We start from the raw sequence: 21,224 nt of genomic DNA on the forward strand, positions 1-21,224 counted from the left end.
TATGGAAATTGCATTAAATTCAATAAATTCTTTAAATCTCACTTTTAAACAGGGCAATCTTCCCAAACATTAAATCAAATTACATTTCTCCCTGAATTTGCTGCCACTTAATTTCAGCTGCTCTTCTACAGAACTGTACCTATGTTATCTTTTTTTCTCTCTGGTTCCTACTCAAAAATAGTGGAACTGCTTTCTCCAAATACGCATTCTGTGCTCAGAATCTGTTTTCTCTGCCCAGATACATGTAAACAAGCAAAAAAAAAAAAAAAAAAAAAAAAAAAAAAAAAAAAAAAAACCTTTCTGCTAATAAATTGACAGCTAGAAAGTAGAATATTTTAAAAATTCAATAAGCTGGGCGCAGTGGCTCACTCCTGTAATCCCAACTCTTTGAGAGGCTGAGGCAGGTGGATCACTTGAGGCCAGGAGTTCTAGACCAGCCTGGGCAACATGGTGAAACCCTGTCTCTATTAAAAATACAAAAATTAGCCGGGTGGGGTGGCACGTGCCTGTAGTCCCAGCTACTCGGGAGGCTGAGGCAGGAGAATAACTTGAAGATCTAGGAGGTAGAGGCTGCAGTGAGTTGAGATCGTGTCACTGCACTCCATCCTGGGTGACAGAGCAAGACTCCATAGGGGTGGGGGGGAGGAAATCAGTAATAGTAAAAATAGCAAAAAACAGTCAACATTTTCATGTCTGTGTTAAAACAGTCCTAAGAAAATTATATTATCATCATGTCCCTGTTACAGTTGAGAAAATGTAGGCAACACGAGGGTAACTTCTAATGAATAAGCCATGCCTTTGTTTCATATAAATAAGTCAACTCAACTCACACTAACTTTTCAAAATACAGGATAAAATTTATTTCTAACCAATGCAAGTTGCAAAGTAAAGTATATAAATTAAATTAATGGTTAAATAATAAGTTTGTTAATCTGATGTCTTTCGGAACGCATTTCACTTAGCAAACCTCTATTAAGCTATTTCTTATATCGTTTGATTACAAAACTGCCTTTCAGCATATTAAATACAAGGGGAAAAAACTGAAAAGCCACAACCATTTCAACTTCTGTAAATTACCCTGACTGTAATGAGGGGCGCCAGGCAGGTTGGGGAAGTATGGAAATTGCACACTGCACACACCACCTGACCACTAAGGAAAAAGAGGACACCACTCTTCCCCACTGTGGTCGTCACAAACTACAACTCAGCACCTATTTCAAGTGCATTTAAATATTCAAACAACTGAAACTAAGAGAAAAAAACTTTCGAAAGGGAAAATAACTTGTCTGTCTCCTTCAATGTTCACCTTGGAGTTACTCTTATCTCTAGAAAAAGGCCTCACGCATACTGTTTATACTTACAAACTCCACTGCCCTGTCAAGGAAAACCTTCCTGTTTTCTCAGTTATCCAAAACTTCAAACTTCCAATTTACTATTAAGACAAGTTATTGGGCATCCACTTATTCGAGAATCAAACGAAAGCCAGATAGGAGGTAGTTTTCTACAGGCAGCTTTCTCAAGTTTCATCTCAGCCAAGTCTTAAGACAGTTTTAGGTAAAAATAGGGGGAAAAACAAGATGACATTCGCAGGAAGTTTCGATGCACAACAGCACTGAGGCGGAATGGCTCTTAACGTTCCCAGGCGCACCCTGAGAGGCAGGTGCAGCAGCTTTCCGACGGCTCCTCTGCCGCCTGTGTATCCCAGCCCCAAGACCAACACCGGCAATCTTCACATCCGACTTTATTTTTTTAACTCCTTCAGATCTACCTCCGCTCAAGTCTATCAAGAGGAAAACAAGAGCGTTCCAAACACACACCGAGCAACAGGATCCCAACTTCCTGGTTCTAAAGGAATGTGATGCCCTGATGACCCGTCCCGCCCCGCACCCGCACGGCCGCCTACCCGGGCTCCGGCGGAACCGAGGGGCGAGCAGCGAGGCTGGCGCCGCACTGCGGGTGCCGGCGCCCGCCGGGCCTGGGGGCGCTCGCGGCCCGCGACCCCGGCCCCGCCCAGGCCCTGCCCGACCCCAGTCCCCGCCGGCCTTGGCCCGGACCCGGCCCAGACCCTCGCCCGGTCTTCGAGGCACCCAGCTCCGTCGACTCCCGCCTCGCCTCGGCGAGTCCTCCTTAGTCCCGGCCCCGGCCTTCCCCTGCCCCGGTCCCGGCCCTCCTCAGCCCCAGTTTTTCCCTGCCCCGGCCCCGGTCCTCCTCAGCCCCGGCTTTCCCCGGCCCCGGCCCCGGCCCCAGTCCTCCTCAGCCCCGGCCCTTCCCGTGCCCTAGCCCCGGTGCTCAGCCCGGCCCCGGCCTTCCCCTGCCCCGGCACCGGCCCAGGCCCGGCCCTGCCCGCCGCGGCCGCGTCCTCCGGGAAGATGGCGGCGCAGTGACAGGCGGCGCGGCGCGGGTCCGAGCTGGGCCGGGAGGGACCGCCCGCCGCGACCCAGGGTGCCTCACCTGTCAGCGCCGCCGCCCCGCCCGACCGGCCGCCCGCGGGCTCCTCGCCTCAGCCCCGGGGCCCGGTGGCCGCGCCACACGCGGGGACGGCGAGGAGAGAGACGGCAGGGAGAGGCGGCGCGGCCGGGCCGGGCCGGAGGTAGGGGAGAGGGCGAGGGCGGGCGCGGGCTGGCGGCGGCGGCGGCGGCGGATTCTTCCCCTTTTGGGCCCGAAAATGTCTCAACCCCGGGACTCCAGATCCCCAACGCTCCTTCCCGTTCGCATGAGAACACACAGCTCCCACTTCCGGGGCCCTGCGGAAGTCCCGCCCCCGCGCGGACCCGCGCCCCGCGCCCTGCCCTCTCGCACTCACCCGCCGGTCCCGCGGACTGGCGCTCAGCACCCGGGAGAGCCTCACGTCATGGCGTTGCGGCGAGCTGATTGGGCGCATCCGATGCCCGGCCCGCCCCGCCGCCTTCTTGGCCTCTCCGCGCGTACACCCTGCTCGCGGTCTTGCGATTGGCGCGTGCGCGCACATCGCCCCGCCCCGCGCACGCAGCGCGTTCCGCCCCGTCCGTCGTACCCGGCGCCGCCAGAGCGCCTGACGCTGCGGGGCCGTTCGGGCCCTGACTTCCGGAGGGCTGGGCTCTGGTGGTCCGCACCGCGTGCGCCAGTTAAAGACTCCTGTCTGCCGCCCAGGACGGACGGCGACCCAGCCCTAGCCCATCCCCAGACCCTGGACCCAGACCTGGACTCTGCCCCGAACCTCACCCCCGGGACCCAGGCCCCGGCCCTGCCCCGAACTCCCACCTCACCCCCGGGACCCAGGCCCCGGCCCTGCCCCGAACTCCCACCCCACACCCGGGACCAAGGTCCCAGCCCTGCCCCGAACTCCCACCCCACACCCGGGACCAAGGTCCCAGCCCTGCCCCGAACTCCCAACCCCACATCTGGGATCCAGGCCCCGGCCCTGCCCCGAACTCCCACCCCACACCCGGGACCGAGGCCCCGGCGCTTCCCCGAACTCCCACCCCACACCTGGGATCAAGGTCCCAGCCCTGCCCCGAACTCCCAACCCCACATCTGGGATCAAGACCCCTGCCCTGCCCGGAATCCCCGCCCCACACTCGTAACCAAGGCCTAGGTTCAGCCCCGGAATCCCCAAGCCCACACCTGGGATCAAAGCCCCGGCCCTGCCCCGAACCACCAACTCACACCCGGGACCAAGGCCCCGGCACCACGTTTCCCAGAGGCGCTGGGGTCGGGCCCACGTTGGAACGAGTCAGATGCTCTTGGCAGCTCAGGGAGGCGTTCACACTCCTGTCATTTGCTTGAGGATGGTGACGACTCCGAAGTATAGCAGTATGCTTTACCTACCCCGATCAATTTTATGGAAGAAAAGGAAACCAAACAAAGTATGTTGCATTTCCCTTAAGCTTGCTGCCTGATTTCCTGGTTTTTGCTCTGATTGGCTACATATACACATGTATCAATTATTCCAAATTTTAGGTTTGTTCCCCCATTAAAAAGGCTTTTCAGGGATACCATATTCATGGTTAACTGTGTACCTGTGCTTACAACTGTTTTTTTAATTTTGGTTTTTGATACAGGGTCTTGCTCTATGCAGGTCTGCACTATGAGCTCGGAGTGCGGTCCCGGGCCCCCAAAATCTGGGATTACAGATGGGAGCCACTGTACCCAGCCTGTGCTTATAATTTTTCCTACTCAGTGTTCAAATGCTGACAATTCTATGTTTTGGAAGAAAGCCTCTCCGACTTCCCATAGTGGGTGATGTCCGACTTTATTGACATCAAGGTTGGTTGCCTTCTTTGTGAAACCTTGTTGCATCCTAGCTGTAAGGGAATTTGCAAGTTAAATAATTATATTCATAGCAATGTTTTTAAAGAACATTTAACCACATAAGACAGATTTCCTTTAATATTAAAAGCATGTACATATTTCAGAAAACTTGCTTACCTGGACAACGTGCCCTGCCCAGTAGGCGATAGTGTCCTTGCTTAGGTGCGTGGTTGCTTTACCTCCACCGATAGCCTGCAGGAGTTTACTCTTGCTCTTGAATCCTAACATTGCTAGGCCCATTGATGTGGTATAAGTCTAGGAATTCTGCCCCAAAATTGGTAGGTTAAACTTTTTTTTTTTGAGACTGACTCTTCCCTCTGTCACCCAGGCTAGAGTGCAGTGGCACAATCTCGGCTCACTGCAACCTCTGCCTCCTGGGTTCAAGCAATTCTCCTGCCTCAGCCTCCCGAGTAGCTGGGACTACAGCCGCGTGCCACCACGCCCAGCTAAATTTTTGTATTTTTAGTAGAGACGGATGGTCTTGATCTCCTGACCTTGTGATCTGCCTGCCTCGGCCTCCCAAAGTGCTGGGATTACAGGCGTGAGCCACTGTTCCCAGTTGGTAGGTTAAACTTCTATCTTTTTTGTCTATGTCTACATTCCAGCAGACATGTATGTCTTATCTGTTACAAAAGAAGGTAATGGATGGGTTCAGTGGCTCATGCCTGTAATCCCAGCAATTTAGGAGGCCAAGGCGGGCAGATTGCCCAAGGCCAAGAGTTTAAGACCAGCCTGGGCAATGTGTCGAAGTCCCATTTCTTAAAAAAAAATTGTTAAAAATTAGCGAGGTATGGTGGTATATGGCTGTGGTTCCAGCTACTCGGGAGGCTGAGGTGGGAGGATCTCTTGAGGTGGAGGCTGCAGTGAGCTGTGATTGTACCACTGCATTCCAACCTGGGTGACAGAGCGAGAGCCTGTCTCAAAAAAGAAAAAGAAAAAAACTGAAACTAAAAGAATTACATCTCTTATTTTCTCTTTGTATTGTGTAATCCTTTCCAACAATCAAAACTAGGCCTTTTGTTCCCTCATGGTCTTCTTTTTTTCAAACCTGTGTTTGAGAAGAAACATCCATTTTCACCTTGAGATGTGAGGTTATAACATGAAATACATTTTCCTGGCACTTCTACTTAGACAAGATCAATTTTTAAAAACTTTAGCATAAATTTCTCAAACCATGGTCAGATCTCCCTCATTTCCCATGTCAAGCAGTTACAAATTCTGTCAATCCTACCTAAAAGCTCTTTCCTTCTCCCCCTCCGCCCAGTGGTTTTGCCTGTTGTTACTGCTCACCTGGTTTGTTTCAGTAGCATCGCAGTTGGTCTCTGCTACAGTCCATTACTCACAGTGCCAAAACACGTTTCCTTAAAAAGCCTCATCACCATCCTCCTGCAATGCGACCTTCACCGGCTCCCTGTTGCCTGCCCAGGAGGATAAAGTCCAATTTCTCCTGCGGAAGAAAGACCCTTGACACGCTAGTCCCAGCCTGTCTTCAGCCCAGTCCCTTGTATTTCCTTTCCTGCCTTATCCTAAGACACCCTTACCTTGCAATCGCACTCATTTTCCGAGCATTTGTAAAGGTACTGAGGGAGTTGATAGTCTACACTTGAATAAAATACAGACTTTACACTCCAGACTGCACAGTTGACAGGTAAGTCCACAGTTCATAGTGTGGACAGTCCTATACAAAGAAATGGAGAGGTGCCTCAGCTCCAGATGCTGTGCTCTGGAAGTCGAGGGCGGCATTCTTTTGGAGCCTGAGCACTTGGGTCCTAATGGGTGTGAGTCCCCTGGCCTCAAATGTGCTTCCTCTACTTCAATGTCTACTTCTGGGAGAATCTCGCTTATTTTTCAAGTTACAGCCCAAATGTCAACTATTAAGTCTTTTAGGCAGTTGGTTTTCCTTCTAGGCCCTATTGTTAGCACTCTGTTTGTAGCTCTGTTGAGCTTCATCACATCATACAATTTTCAGCTGACACTACTGTCATCCCAAAGAAATGGTCAGGCCCCGAGGGCAGAGGCAGTGAGGGCAGTGATCTTGGAAGAAAATCTCTACCGAACAAATACAGCAAGTGTATTTCTCTAGCAAAGGCCTACATTTCAGCTGGTATCTGAGAACATTCTTTTCTTTGTCTGCGGGGGGTGTCTCCCTCTGTCGTCCAGGCTGGAGTGCAGTGGCGCAATCTTGGCTCACTGCAGCCTGCGCCTACCGAGTTCAAGTGATTCTCCTGCCTCAGCCTCCCGAGTAGCTGGGATTACAGGGATACACCATGACGCCGGGCTAATTTTTGTTTTCGTTTTTTTTTTTTTTTTTTTTTTTTTTAAGTAGAGACAGGGTTTTACCATGTTGGTCAGGCTGGTCTCGAACTCCTGACCTCAAGTGATCTACCTGCCTTGGCTTCCCAAAAATGCTGGGATTACAGGTGAACATTTTCTTTTATCCCCAAGCATTTTCTGTGAAAGAATAAACACCACTTCTCCATTGTGTAGCCACACTGCTCAAAAATTTATTTCTAATGGTTTAGGACTATTCCTTTGCCCATTGATTAAACAAATATTCATTGAGTAGCTACTCAGTCTCAGGGACTGCTAATGCTGCAATGACCAGGGCAGCATCATAGATGAGAAGCAGGTAACCAGGGATGGAGGGTGAGGGTGAGGGATGGAGGGTGAGGGGAGGGATGGAGGGTGAGGGATGGAGGGTGAGGGTGAGGGATGGAGGGTGAGGTGAGGGATGGAGGGTGAGGGGAGGGATGGAGGATGAGGGGGAGGGATGGAGGGTGAGGGTGAGGGATGGAGGGTGAGGGTGAGGGATGGAGGGTGAGGGTGAGGGATGGAGGGTGAGGGTGAGGGATGGAGGGTGAGGGTGAGGGATGGAGGGTGAGGGGAGGGATGGAGGGTGAGGGTGAGGGATGGAGGATGAGGGTGAGGGATGGAGGGTGAGGGATGGAGGGTGAGGTGAGGGATGGAGGGTGAGGGTGAGGGATGGAGGGTGAGGGTGAGGGATGGAGGGTGAGGGTGAGGGATGGAGGGTGAGGGTGAGGGATGGAGGGTGCGGGTGAGGGATGGAGGGTGAGGGATGGAGGGTGCGGGTGAGGGATGGAGGGTGGGGTGAGGCTGTGTAGAGTGCTTGGGTGGCTCAGAAGCGGGTCCAAGCCAACTTAAGAAGGAACCAGAAAACGATGACTAAGCCAGGGCCAGAGACACACCATCCACAAAAAGGAACACAGGTAGGAAGAAGGAGGCAGTGAGTCAAGATTTACTATGAGGCAGGCCAGACGTGATAGCTCAAACCTGTAATCCTAGCATGTTGGGAGGCCAAGGCGGGTGGATCATCTGACGTCAGGAGTTCGAGACCAGCCTGGCCAACATGGTGAAACCCCTATCTCTAGTAAAAATACAAAAAAATTAGCTGGGCATGGTGGCAGGCACTTGTCATCCCAGCTACTCGTGAGGCTGAGGCAGAAGAATTGCTTAAACCCAGGAGGTGGAGGTTGCTGTGAGCGAGATCATGCCATTGCACTCCAGCCTGGAAAACAAGAGCGAAACTCTGTCTCAAAAAAAACAGATTTACTATGAGGCAAGAGAAGCCCTTAGAAGGTTTTGCTGTGGAGTATCTCCAGCCACAAAAGCCACTCAAATAGAAACACAATAAGGAACTGACCTAGGCAAATTAGGTGGAAGTATTAAAATGAAGAATGGTGGTAATACATTTGAATACTTTGAGTATAAAGGAACGCATGAGCTTTTACAGATACTGACTAGTATACATGAGTGGGTAAGTAAAAAATAGTAGCCATGAGGAAGGAAAAAAGAAAGCTCTTCTTTACAGTAAAATGCTGACTAATATATGAAGAAGAGATTTTTTTATTTTTATTTCTGGAGACAGGGTCTTGCTCTGTTACCCAGGCTGGAGTGCAGTGGCACAATCCCAGCTCACTGCAGTCTTGACCTCCTGGGCTCAAGTGATCTTCCCGCTTGAGCTTCCCAAGTAGCTAGGACTACAGGCATGCACCACCATGCCCAGCTAATTTTTGCATTTTTTGTAGAGACGAGGTTTCCTCATGTTGCTCAGGCTGGTCTCGAACTCCTGGGCTGAAGCAGTCCGCTTACTTCGACCTCCCAGAATGCTGGGATTACAGATGTGAGCCACCGCACCTGGCCAGAATTATTTTAAAAATCATTATCTCGTAACCACCAGAATTCTGGCAGAAATCACAAATGAATGCTAAAATCATTGGGCGAAATTCTGTTAAGGATGTAGATTATGTACACCACCTCAAAGCTTATTAATTACTTGTTGCTTATTAATTTCAAAGGGAAAGGAGTATTTTTACAGTGAACCAATATGTTAGACCCCATCTGAATCAAGTAATCAAAGTTAGCATAACTAATAATGGTGGCCTGACCCCCTCCGCCCCACACCACTATGTGTCTGCCTCAGTTATATGGTATTCCAGCTAAAATTCGGCCGGGCGCGGTAGCTCACGCCTGTAATCCCAGCAGCACTTTGGAAGGCTGAGGTGTGCTGATCACAAGGTCAGGAGATCGAGACCATCCTGGCTAACACGATGAAACCCCATCTCTACTAAAAATAGAAAAAATTAGCTGGGCGTGGTGGCGGGCACCTGTAGTCCCAGCTACTCAGAAGGCTGAGGCAGGAGAATGGCGTAGACCCGGGAGGCGGAGCCTGCAGTGAGCAAAGATTGTGCCACTGCACTCCAGCCTGGGTGACAGAGTGAGACTCTGTCTCAAAAAAAAAAAAAGAAAAAGAAAAAAATTCACAAACTTATCATGAGGAACAATCAGACAAACTGAAATTGAAGGATATTCTGCTAAACAAATGGCCCATAATCTTTAAAAATGCCAAGGTCATAAAAGACAGTGAACACTTGAGGAAGTTTTCCAAATTATAGGAGACTAAGGAGAGAACTCAAGCACGACATGGGCAATCCTAGATTAGCTCCGAGGTCCGAGTAAACATTTGCTGTGATTAACATTACTGGATTTTATTTTATTTTATTTTATTTATGTATTTATTTATTTATTTATTTTGAGATGGAGTCTTCTTGCTCTGTCTCACAGGCTGGGGTGCAGTAGTGCGCGATCTTGGCTCACTGCAACCTCTACCTCCTGGGCTCAAGCGATTCTCGTGCCTCAGCCTCCTGAGTAGCTGGGACTACAGGCCCACACCACCATGCCTGGCTAACTTTTGTATTTTTAGTAGACAGGGTTTCTTCATGTTGTCCAGGCTGGTCTTGAACTCCTGGACTCAAGTGATCTGCCTGCCTCAGCCTCCCAAAGTGCTGGGATTACAGGTGTGAGCCACTACAGTCAGTTTGGGATTTGAGTATGGACTGTGTATCAGTCTTCTAACCAAGGCTAAATTTCTTGAATTGGTTCTTGTTTGTTTTTTTTTTTTTTTTTTTATTTGAGACGGAGTCTTGCTCTGTCGCCCAGGCTGGAGTGCAGTAGTATGATCTGGGCTCACTACAAGCTCTGTTTCCTGGGTTCACGCCATTCTCCTGCCTCAGCCTCCCGAGTAGCTGGGACTACAGACGCCTCCCACCATACCCAGCTAATTTTTGTATTTTTAGTAGAGACGGGGTTTTACCGTGTTAGCCAGGATGGTCTCGATCTCCTGACCTCGTGATCCATCTGCCTCGGACTCCCAAAGTGCTGGGATTACAGGTGTGAGCCACCGCGCCCAGCCGAATTGGCTCATTGTTTTATGGCTATGTAAGAGAATGTCTTTGATCTTCGGAGATAGCAATGAATTATTTAGGGGTGAGGGGTTAAGATACCTTCAAGTTTCTCTCAAAAAGTTTAGTGAAATATACACACACATATGAATGTGTATCTCTGTATATATGTATGTATATATACATCTCTCTCTCTCTTTCTCTCTCACTCTCAGAGAACATGACAAAACCTTAATTGGTAAATCCAAGGGTAGGATATATAAGTGGTTGCAATTTGTCTGTAAACTTGTAATTCTTCAAGATAGAGTTATCTTGTGGAGACACATATTGCAGTTATTGATGAATAGAGAGTTACCTTGTAGAGACACATACTGCAGTTATTTATGAATGGCATGGTATTATGTTTAGGATTTTCTTCTAAATAATCTAAAGAGGAAGCAGTTGGTAGAGACAGGTGAGAAACAATGGACAAGCTGGTGTGGTGAAAATTGTTGAAGCTGGGTGTGATGGATACAGGTGGGGTTCCTGATACTCTTCTCCCTACTTTTGCATGTTTTAAATTCCCTATGGCAATAAAAACATAGTAATGAGATGGAGGATTTTAATTTGTCATAGACATTCCATGACAGTGTATGGCTCAAAAAGCAGTCAGAGAGGACTCCACCCTTCCTGGCTGCAGGAAAAGAGCTCTGAGTCTCCCAGCCTGGGAAGTCAGAGAGGCTGCAGTGGAGTTGAGTAAGGGGTCCCGCTCAGACGAGGAGGGTTCAGGCTTGTCGGGAGGAGATGGCACAGGAGGGAGCAGCCAGGGACGAAGGAACCACATGGGTGAGGCCTGTTAGGAGGTTTAGGGTCTGCAGGAACATGGAATTTTGGAAAGACCCTCTCTAGGGGGAGATGAGAAGCTTTGCTGTGTTGTACTTTATAACTCTCTAGGGCTACAGCCTTTGCAGAAACCCACGTTAAAGACCCAGGCTGCCCTGAAACGGCTTCTTGAAGCTGGATGTGTGTTTCCTTCGTAACTAACACCACTCTGGCCTAAGATGTCTAGGGCTGCAGATATTCATGTGATTTCTTGCAGAAATCTGCTGGGGTTTAACCTACATAGCGCCCGTCTGCACATAGGCATAACATTATCTTCTAGGCCTGAGAATGGCGTCACTTGCACCTTGATGACTTGCCTGGCCATCGCCCTCATAAAGAAGAGGAGTGAGTTGATGAGACATGAGGTTTGGTAAAGACTCCCCAGTTGGGGATTGGATGTGTGAGGAAGAGGCAGAGACCCCGACTTCACAAGCACCCGGAGAACTGGCAAAGTGGACATCGTTTTTTTTTTTTTGAGACAGAGTGTTGCTCTGTCGCCCAGGCTGGAGTGCAGTGATGCCATCTCGGCTCACTGCAACCTCCACCTCCAGGTTCAAGCAGTTCGAGTTGCCTCAGCCTCCCGAGTAGCTGGGATTACTGGCATGTGCCACCACGCCTGGCTAATTTTTTTTTTTTTTTGAGTCACAGTTTCACTCTTGTTGCCCAGGCTGGAGAGCAATGGCATGATCTCGGCTCACCACAACCTCCGCATCCTGGATTCAAGTGATTCTCCTGCCTCAGCCTCCTGAGTAGCCGGGATTACAGGCATGCGCCACCATGCCTGGCTAATTTTGTATTTTTAGTAGAGACGGGGTTTCTCCATATTGGTCAAGCTGGTCTCAAACTCCTGACCTCAGGTGATCCACCTGCCTCGGCCTCCCAAAGTGCTGGGATTACAGGCGTGAGCCACCGCACCTGGCCTTAATTTTTGTATTTTTAGCAGAGATGGGGTTTCACCATGTTGGCCAGGCTAGTCTCAAACTCCTGACCTCAAGTGATCCTCCCACCTTGGCCTCCCAAAGTGCTTGGATTGCAGGCATGAGCCGCCACGCCTCGCTATTGGTGTTTCATATTTTTAGTAGAAACAGAGTTTTGCCATGTTAGCCAGACTCCTCCTGAACACCTGGTGTTAAGTGATCAGCCTGCCTCAGCCTCCCAGAGTGCTGGCATTACAGGCATGGGCCACTGCACCTGGCCTTGACTCAAGAAATGAGCGGTGGGGTGCAGTGGCTCACGTCTGTAACCTTTTTTTTTTTTTTTTTTTTTTTGAGACGGAGTCTCACTCTGTCACCAGGCTGGAGTGCAGTGGCATGATCTCAGCTCACGGCAACCTCCACCTCCCAGGTTCAAGTGATTCTCCTGCCTCAGCCCCCTGAGTAGCTGGGACTACAGGTGCCCGCCACCACGCCCAGCTGATTTTTGTATTTTTAGTAGAGATGGGGTTTCACCGTATTAGCCAGGATGGTATCAATCTCTTGACCTCATGATCCTCCCACCTCGGCCTCCCAAAGTGCTGGGATTACAGGTGTGAGCCACTGCGCCCATCCCACATCTGTAATCTTAACTCTTTGGGAGACCATTTGGTCGCTGTGAAAGGTGATGAGGATACAAACTCCAAGGTAGAGTTTCAGCCTTCGGAGCATGCGATGAAGCAGGAGCTAAAACAACACATAAACCCAGGCTCATCGGCAGTGCAGCAGGGGCTGTGATGAAGGAGCACAAGGAAGGGGGGACCAGGTGTGTGCACCTGCCCAGAGGCTGGGTGTGTGTGTGTAAAGCACCTGCCCTGCCTGGGGGCGTGGGGGCGTGTGCCTGCGCGCGTGGGGCACCTGACCAGGGTCTGGGTGTGCGTGTATGCGGGGCGCCTGTCCAGAAGAGGCCCCAGTGTCTGAAGTGGGCATGAAGAGCCCAGCAGCATTAGAGTAACAGGGACTGACAGGTTTCCCTCAATGGAAAGAAAGTTTTTGAAACAGAAAAACAGCATGGGCATTTGTGGGGTACATAAGAAAGAGACAAAACGGAACCATCTGGGCCAGAAGGCATGATGGGAGAAGTGGCAGGAGCCTGGGAGAGCCTAGGAGAGGTGTGAGCTAGGCTCATCCTGGGGTGGCCTGTCAACGCCAGACTGTGTCCGGGAGGCCATTGCGAGGCTTTGAAAAGATGCTTCACATAGAAGTTACGGTGTTCAGGTGACAGGCAGAGGTTGACCTAAACGCTGCAGAGATGTTGAGTGGAAAGCTGGAACTTAAAATCTTGATTTGGCAAAATCACAGGCTCAGCCGGAGAGGCGAGTGTTGGCCAGGACATGGGACCCACTTCCTCTAAGACTTACAGGAGCTCAGAGCCCTGGACTTCAGCTTTGTGGATGAGGAGGTCAGGTTGTTTGCTGAAGATGAGGGTGGGCTGGTAGGGTGGAGAAATGATGGGGTCTGTAAAAATGCTTGAGGCAGGTGCTTAGAGGAGGATGGACATTGCCAGTGTCCACTTGTGTCCACTTTGCTGCCCACTCACACGTGCGGGTGCCAGGGACTCAACCTGCTCTTCCTCCTCTTCAGAGCTGTCACCTGTTGTGTTCATGGAAGTCCTTCTCCAACCCCCATTTAAGACCAGCTAATCAGGGAGAGTCCCGATTCCCCATGACCTTACTTTGTTTTTTTGGTTGGTTTGTTTGTTTTGATTTTTTTTTTTTTTTTTTTTTTTTTGAGACAGAGTTTTGCTCTTGTTGGGCCGGGCGCGGTGGCTCAAGCCTGTAATCCCAGCACTTTGGGAGGCCGAGATGGGCGGATCACGAGGTCAGGAGATCGAGACCATCCTGGCTAACACGGTGAAACCCCATCTCTACTAAAAAAATACAAAAAACTAGCCGGGCGAGGTGGCGGGCGCCTGTAGTCCCAGCTACTCGGGAGGCTGAGGCAGGAGAATGGTGTGAACCGGGAGACGGAGCTTGCAGTGAGCTGAGATCCGGCCACTGCACCCCAGCCTGGGCCACAGAGCCAGACTCTGTCTCAAAAAAAAAAAAAAAAAAAAAAAACAAAACAGAGTTTTGCTCTTGTCGCCCAGGCTGGAGTGCAGTGGCATGATCTCGGTTCACTGCAACCTCTGCTCCCAGGTTCAAGCGATTCTCCTTCCTCAGCCTCCCGAGTAGCTGAGATTACAGGTGCCTGCCACCACGCCTGGCTAATTTTTGTATTTTTGGTAGAGACGGGGTCCCCCCATATTGGCCAGTCCGGTCTTGAACTCCTAACCTCAAGTGATCCGCCCGCCTCGGCCTCCCAAGTGCTGGGATTACAGGTGTGAGCCACTGCGCCCAGCCTGATATTTGTTTTTTAAGCGATTGCAATTCCGCCTGGTGTTCTGGTGATCTGGTGTTCCGTGCTCTGTTTACCAAAAGAGCAATGCTTTTGTTGTGCTGTATTGTTATTTCAGTTACTTATTTATTTGTCTTTTTTTTTTTTTTTTTTTTGAGACAGGGCCTCAGCCTGCTATCACCTAGACTGGAGTGCAGTGGTGTGATCATAGCTCCCTGCAACCTCTAACTCCTGGGCTCAAGCGATCCTCCCACCTCAGCCTCCTAAGTACCTGGGATAATAGGCTCAAACTAGCATGCATGGCTCGGTACATTTTTTTAAAATCTGAATTCTGTATATCTTGAACTATACCGAGAGAAGTATACATTGGTGGAGATTTTGAGGTGCCACTGTTCAGAGACATTCTAATCACATTCTCCACTGTTTGAAACTCCCCAACGTATCTATTTTTACCTTAATTTATATTCCCTATGTTAAGAAGGGCATTTGAGCACATTTTCATGTTTGTTAGCTATTTCTATCTTTCCCTTGCCTGTTTAGATCTAGATTTATTACAAGAAGTTCATGATGGAGACAGCTCAGGAATGGAAGAGGTGAGAGATAATTCTGTCAAGGAATATGGGGGGTGTCGTAGGGAACAGGGAGATGAGGTCAGAGAAGGGACTGAAGCTGCCTGATTGTGTGACCTTCCCAGGAACCCAACCCCTTACTGGTTCCAGTACCAAATTCTATGTTCTTCCTCCCCACGAAGTTTTCTCTCCGGAGTCAGATGCATTTCCCTAGAGAAATTTATTTTAACCAGGATCTTCTTTTACAAATGTCCTATTTGCACAGACTCAAGCCCAAAGACCAGAAGAACCTCTGTCCTGGAAGTCGGTTCTGTTTCCAATGGAGCAGCCTCTGCAAAGTGTACCACACGATGAGTTAACATATCTCACTTTTAAAAAGAAAAATACTGATACGCCACTGACATGGTTTGGATGTGCGTTCCCCCATCCTCACCCACAGTCCCATGCTGGGAGTGTCACTCATATTTAGCTCTGAATCAATGGGGAACCCATGCAGGAAGATCATAATAAACACGGAAAATTCTGATAATTTTGTGATTCCATGAGATAAGAAAAGAACTTCCCTCTCCCGGAAATCTCACTTTGAGGGGAGCCAGCTGACATGTCTTAGGCCTCCCTGCACCCCTGAGAGAGGCCCACATGGAGAGGAGCCCACAGCCAAGGAGGCCTCTTGGAAGTGGACCCTCCAGCCCCACTTGAGCTTTCAGATGATCACAGCCCAAGCTGACCTCTTTTTTTTTTTTTTTTTTTGAGACAGTCTCACTCTGTCACCCAGGCTGGAGTGCAGTGGCATGGTCTCGGCTCACTGCAGCCTCCACCTCCTGGGTTCAAGAGATTCTCCTCCCTCGGCCTCCCAAGTAGCTGGGATTACAGGCACACTCCACCACCTCTGGATGATTTTTGTATTTTTAGTAGAAACAGGATTTCATCATGTTGCGTGGGCTGGTCTTGAACTCCTGACCTCAGATGATCTGCCTACCTCAGCCTCCCAAAGTGCTGGGATTACAGGCATGAGCCACCGCACCTGGCCTCACAAGTCCTTTCTGAAACCACAGATGGGCACTTCGCCTGCTGTGTGTTATTCTGGGACTTCACCAGCCTCCCTCCTCCTGTCACCGCCATCAGTCTGTGGGATGCACGTGGAGCCTCTTCACAGGACAGCAAGCATTTGAACATAGCAGGAGGATGACCTGGGGCCAGGGTTTGTTTTGTTTTGTTTCATTTTGTCTTTTCGAGACAGGGCCTCACTCCGTCACCCAGGTGGGAGTGCAGTGGTGCGATCACGGCTCACTGCAGCCTCTGCCTCCTGGGCCCAGATGATCCTCCCACCTCATCCTTTTGAGTAGCTGGGACCACAGGCATGTGCCACCACATGGGGCCAGTTTTCGGCCTCCATTCTGAATGGTTGTGATTTCTGTTGAATTCTTTTTCCAAGAGGTGATTGGGTGAGCTAAGATTGACATTATCAAGTATTTTTAAAACAAGGCTGTGAAGGAAGCAGTGGGCGGCGAGGGCGATGGAGTGGAGGGAAGGTGCAGGAGGGCCCAGGTCGGGAGGGCCAGGGAGCGCAGCGGCATTTCCGGGGTAATTATGTCTACTTTGCAGCTTTCTTGGTGGTGTCCACAAAAGCCCCACAACATCAGAGCCGCTGCTTTATCCCCAGCACCTGATACAGGCACTATCGAAGCTCGCTGCAGTCTCCACCCTACAAGACTGCAGAAAATACGGAAGAACATGAATAGCATGATTCAAAAAGAAAAAGAGGGCTTACTGGTGCATAACAAAGGGAATTAGGAAGAAATGAACCAGAGACACATTGAATTTTGAGGTCACACTTGTCTATTTCTTTAGAATTCTCAATAAAGTACTGAACATTGGCTGCACGAATTATTTACACACTTGTCACCATGTAGCCGAGGACTAAAACTTCAACATTCACCTGCTACCAGCCTCCAAACGGTGGCGACGTTTGTATCAACAGTTACCTAAATTGTAGGTGGGGAAGTCTAAATATTCCTATTAAAGACAATTAAAGACAATCGTATTCAAGGCCTGGATAGTGAGACCTGTTTCCTGGGAAGGTAGTCAGTTGGTTTTCACCACAAGGAGAACCTGGACATCTTCACGCAACATCATCAGCCTGGTGTATGGCTCTTAGAAGAGGCTGGAGGGGGGATCTTGGAGCTGGCAGATTTGGGTTTGCATCTCAACCCCCAGCTCGCCCCTGCCCTGGCACCAAGCCTCTGCTTCCCCATCTACGTGGGGACGGACCTTGCGTTCAGTGCTGCTATAGGTGTGAAGAAACAGCATAGCCTATGTGCCTGCCACTCAGCCAGCGTTGGGGAAACAGCACTCCTTTCCTGCCAGCGCCAGTGCCAGGGCAAACTCCGGCTGTGGGCATCTGCTCTCAGCCCCACGTGTGTCTGGGCGTTGCCCCCGCCCTGCCCTGGTGTCTGCCCGTGACTCACTTTTCTTGCTGCCTTCAGCTTTGAGTTCCGGTTTCCCATCTTGAAGTCCTGGCCCTAAGTTCCAGTTTCTGTTTCTGGTGTTCTTTGATTTCTAATTAAATCCAGTCCCTAAATGGTTGGTTCAAATCGGTGTCTAAAGGTTGATTCTCTGACACTGTGAATCTCAGGGGTGCATTACAGTCTAAGTCGTACTTACAATTAGTGGCCAGTAAATTGCTGATAGCCTTTAACAAGTGTTAGCAATTTGGAATTCAAGAAGTGTTTGTCGATACTTGTGTTTACGGATTTTAAAATGTTTCCAATTTTTTACATGTTACAAAAAATATAAGCATAGATTGTAACCATGTTTATAATTCATATTTTATAAATGTATTTTTAAAATAATTTGAAGAAATTTTTAAGGCTGGGCATAGTGGCTCACCCCTGTAATCTCAACTCTTTGGGAGGTCAAGGCAGGTGGATCACTTGAGGTCAGGAGTTCGAGACCAGCCTGGCCAACATGATGAAACCTCGTCTCTACTAAAAATACAAAAATTAGCTGGGCGTTATGGCAGGCACCTGTAATCCCAGCTATTCGGGAGGCTGAGGCATGAGAATCGCTTGAACCCGGGAGGCAGAGGTTGCAGTGAGCCAAGATCACACCACTGCCCTGCAGCCTGGGTGACAGTGAGACTCTGTCTCAAGAAAAAAAGACATGGTCCGGGCATGGTGGCTCACACCTGTAATCCCAGCACTTTGGGAGCCCGAGGCAGGCGGATCACAAGGTCAGGAGATCGAGACCATCCTGGCTAACACGGTGAAACCCCGTCTCTACTAAAAATACAAAAAAATTAGCCGGGCATGGTGGTGGGTGCCTGTAGTCCCAGCTACTCAGGAGGCTGAGGAAGGAGAATGGCGTGAACCCTCCTGGGTTCAAGCAATTTCTTGTGCCTTAGCCTCCCGAGTAGCGGGGATTACAGGCGCTTGCAGTGAGCCCAGATCGTGCCACTGCACTCCAGCGTGGGCAACAGAGTGAGACTCCATCTCAGGAAAAAAAAAAAAAAAAGACATTTTAGCCTTACTATCTGTTACAAACTGAATGTCTGTGTCCCTCCACAAATTCATGTGTTGATGCCTTCACACCCACCGTGCCTCTCTTTCGAATAAGGAAGTATTTATAGTTAGTTAAGGTCCTGAGGGTGGGGCCCTGACCCAATGGGATTGTGTCCTTATAAGAAGAGACATCAGAGCCCTCTGTCATCGGAAGACACTGTGAGAAGCTGCCGTCCGCATGCCAGGGAGAGGCGCTCAGCAGAAACAGCCTTGACGACCCCCTGGTCTCGGACTCCCAGCCTCCAGAGCTGCGAGAACATAAGCCCAGCCTGTGGTATTTTGTGACGGCGGGCGGAGTAGACTCATACCCTATGCAGCGGTGTGTCTGTGAACCTTCTTAACATCTTGAATTGAAGTTAACTTACAGCCAGGAAAAACTCAATTACAACAGGATGAATCCCGGATAAAAGGTCTCTCTAGGGATATTACTTGCTGCCACTTTTTCACATTTATCGTTTTTTGGTTGATACCACATCACAGAATACTGAAAATCCACTAGTAAACATAAAAATGGCCTTTTAAACATTTTGCAGTCTGTCCAAAAATTTTTGGGGAGGCCTTTACACCCCTTTCCCTTCAGGAAACTTTCTAGGAGCTGCACATTCTACACCAATTAACATCAGCTGGCTCTAAAGCGAAACTACAAAGATTCTTAAATTGTCTGATTAGGGATAATCGTGATTTTTAAAGTGACATTTGTCCAAAAGGATGTAGAAAGGTAAGCAACTTACTTTCCTGATTCACTTTTAGGTTGATTAGAGTGGCAGTTTCTGTTTCTCCAGTTATGAAAGAATCTCATAGGGTTAGGGAACAGGCCTTTCCTTTAAACTTTGTCTTCTAATTCAGTGTGGTAACATGACTGGGGTTGGGGGACCCCTCTCTCTCTCTAACTTTTGGCAAGTTATTTAACTTCCTTGGGGCTTGTTTCTTCCATTTGTTGAATGAAATACTGATCTAGAAACTATCGTGACTGAACAGAGCAGTTATATTAGTTTTTTTTTATCTTAAAAGTTCATCTCCCTCCTCCTCCTTGCCACCCTCCGTCTTCTTTGTGGAAAACAGTTAGTGATGAGAACTTAAGTCAAAGGTACCTGGCCATGAGAACTTCTATACTTTTGACTATGAAACATTTTTTTTTTCTTTTGAAATAGAGTCTTGCTCTGTTGCCCAGGCTGGAATGCAGTGGCACAATTTTGGCTCACTGCAACCTCTGCCTCCTGGGTTCAAGCAATTTCTCGTGCCTTAGCCTCCTGAGTAGCGGGGATTACAGGCACATGCCACCACATCTGGCTAATTTTTGTATTTTTAGTAGAGACAAGGTTTCACCATGTTGGTCAGGCTGGTCTCGAGCTCCTGACCTCAGGCGATCCACCCACCTCGGCCTCCCAAAGTGCTGGGATTACAGGCATGAGCCACTGTGCCTGGCCGGAAGCACTTGTATCTGCCACTCTCCAGAAGTAAACCTATTTCAGACTGACAAGGAAGAAAGGCAGCGTTTCGTCATCTGTGTGTATTGCCGGTTCTTCCAACAAACAAAGTTCTGTTCTGCTTCTTTCAGGCATGGAAGATAGAAGGCACAGTTCCATTCAGCAAGGCAAACAGCAAACATGCTGCGGCTCTTGGCAGCAGGATGGCCATTGAATGACCCACATATTCTGAGGCCATCGCAACGCCGTCCCAGGCAGTCAGGACACACCACGCAGTACCGGGAAGGACGAAAGAAGTGACAGCTACGACAGAACGAAACGTTCTCTGGCCCTGGAAGGAGGCGGCTGCGGAGTCTCCGATTTTCTCGATTGACTGAGGAATACCGGTTTCTTCTTTAAATGTAAAAACTCCCAAATCATGAAGTTAATGAAATGCTTTTTAAATTAACAAATCAAACAAAAGTGGTTGAAAACTTGCCACGCTGGAACTCCTGGCAGTGTGATAGTGGACCCCGGACCTGAGGAGGGCAGCATAGGGGACCCCTGAGAGTGAAGTCCTCGGGCCCGAAGTCGCTCCCACCGCCGGCCGCCCGCCGCAGCCCACCTCCAAGCTTCCTGCGCTGCTCCCTGCTGGTGGGACCCATGGTGTGCATTCATTCAGCTCACACATGGTCAAAGACGCAGCTCCAAATACCAAGCGACGCTGCTTGGTTTTTAAAATTAAACTGTTAATTTTGAGATAATCGTAGCTTCACATGCATTTGTAAGGAATAATACAGAGAGGTCTTGTTCACCCTTTACCCAGTTTTCCCCAATGGTTGCGTCTTGTTATTTTTATTTTTTATTTTTTTTGAGAGTCTCGCTCTGTCACCCAGGCAGGAGTACAGTGACATGATCTCGGCTCCCTGCAACCTCCACCTCCCGGGTTCAAGAGATTCTCGTGCCTCGGCCTCCCAAGTAGCTGGGATTACAGGTGCCCACCACCACGACTGGCTAATTTTTGACATTTTTAGTAGAGACGGGGTTTCACCATGTTGGTCAGACTGGTCTCGAACTCCTGACCTCAGGTGATCTAGCTACCCCGGCTTCCCAAAGTGCCGGGATTACAGGCGTGAGCCACTGCACCTGGCCTCAGTGGTCGCATCTTGCACAATTAGGGGACAATATCAGGATGCTGACTCGTGGCCCAGGCACAGCCGTCCACCCCCACAGGACCTTCTGCTCCCTCTCAAGCCACCGAACTTTCCTCCCATCCCTGCCTCCTTCTCGGCCCCCGTAGGGTCTCCATTGCTGTACTTGGATCATTTCAAGAATGTTGTATAAATGGAATCTCATGATGTACAACCTTTTGGTCTGGACTCCCTTCACCAGGGCCACTCTCTGAAGGTTTCTTCAGGCCGTGGTGTGTGTGCCCATAGCTTGTTCCTTTTCACTGCAGAGTATATGCCATAGTGTGGGTTTCTACCATCTGCTTAACCTTACCCTTGTTCAAGGTCAACTCGGTACTTTC

General features: G+C 49.5%; 2 protein-coding genes across 3 annotated transcripts in view; one reads left to right on the top strand and one right to left on the bottom strand.

Annotated features, from left to right (window-relative positions):
• The window catches only part of LARP4B (La ribonucleoprotein 4B), a 125,847-nt gene extending 123,093 nt beyond the window's left edge, over positions 1 to 2,754 (bottom strand). Inside the window, exon 1 of one of the 2 annotated variants that reach the window (XM_037983272.2) lies at positions 2,452 to 2,754. The gene's annotated coding sequence lies outside the window, so the exon portion shown is untranslated. The remainder of the gene's footprint in view (positions 1 to 2,451) is intronic. The other variant, XM_037983276.2, reaches the window with a different exon arrangement.
• Positions 2,755 to 2,872: 118 nt separating this feature from the next.
• Positions 2,873 to 19,951, top strand: LOC119618787 (uncharacterized). The gene is made up of 2 exons (XM_073018676.1): positions 2,873 to 3,845; positions 19,846 to 19,951. The coding sequence occupies exon 1, from the start codon at positions 2,885 to 2,887 to the stop codon at positions 3,572 to 3,574; it is 690 nt and encodes a 229-aa protein (XP_072874777.1). The 5' UTR covers positions 2,873 to 2,884; the 3' UTR covers positions 3,575 to 3,845; positions 19,846 to 19,951.
• The last annotated feature ends 1,273 nt before the right edge of the window (positions 19,952 to 21,224 follow it).

This window comes from Chlorocebus sabaeus, chromosome 9 (genome assembly GCF_047675955.1).
Source record: "Chlorocebus sabaeus isolate Y175 chromosome 9, mChlSab1.0.hap1, whole genome shotgun sequence".
NCBI classification, from domain to species: Eukaryota; Metazoa; Chordata; class Mammalia; order Primates; family Cercopithecidae; genus Chlorocebus; species Chlorocebus sabaeus.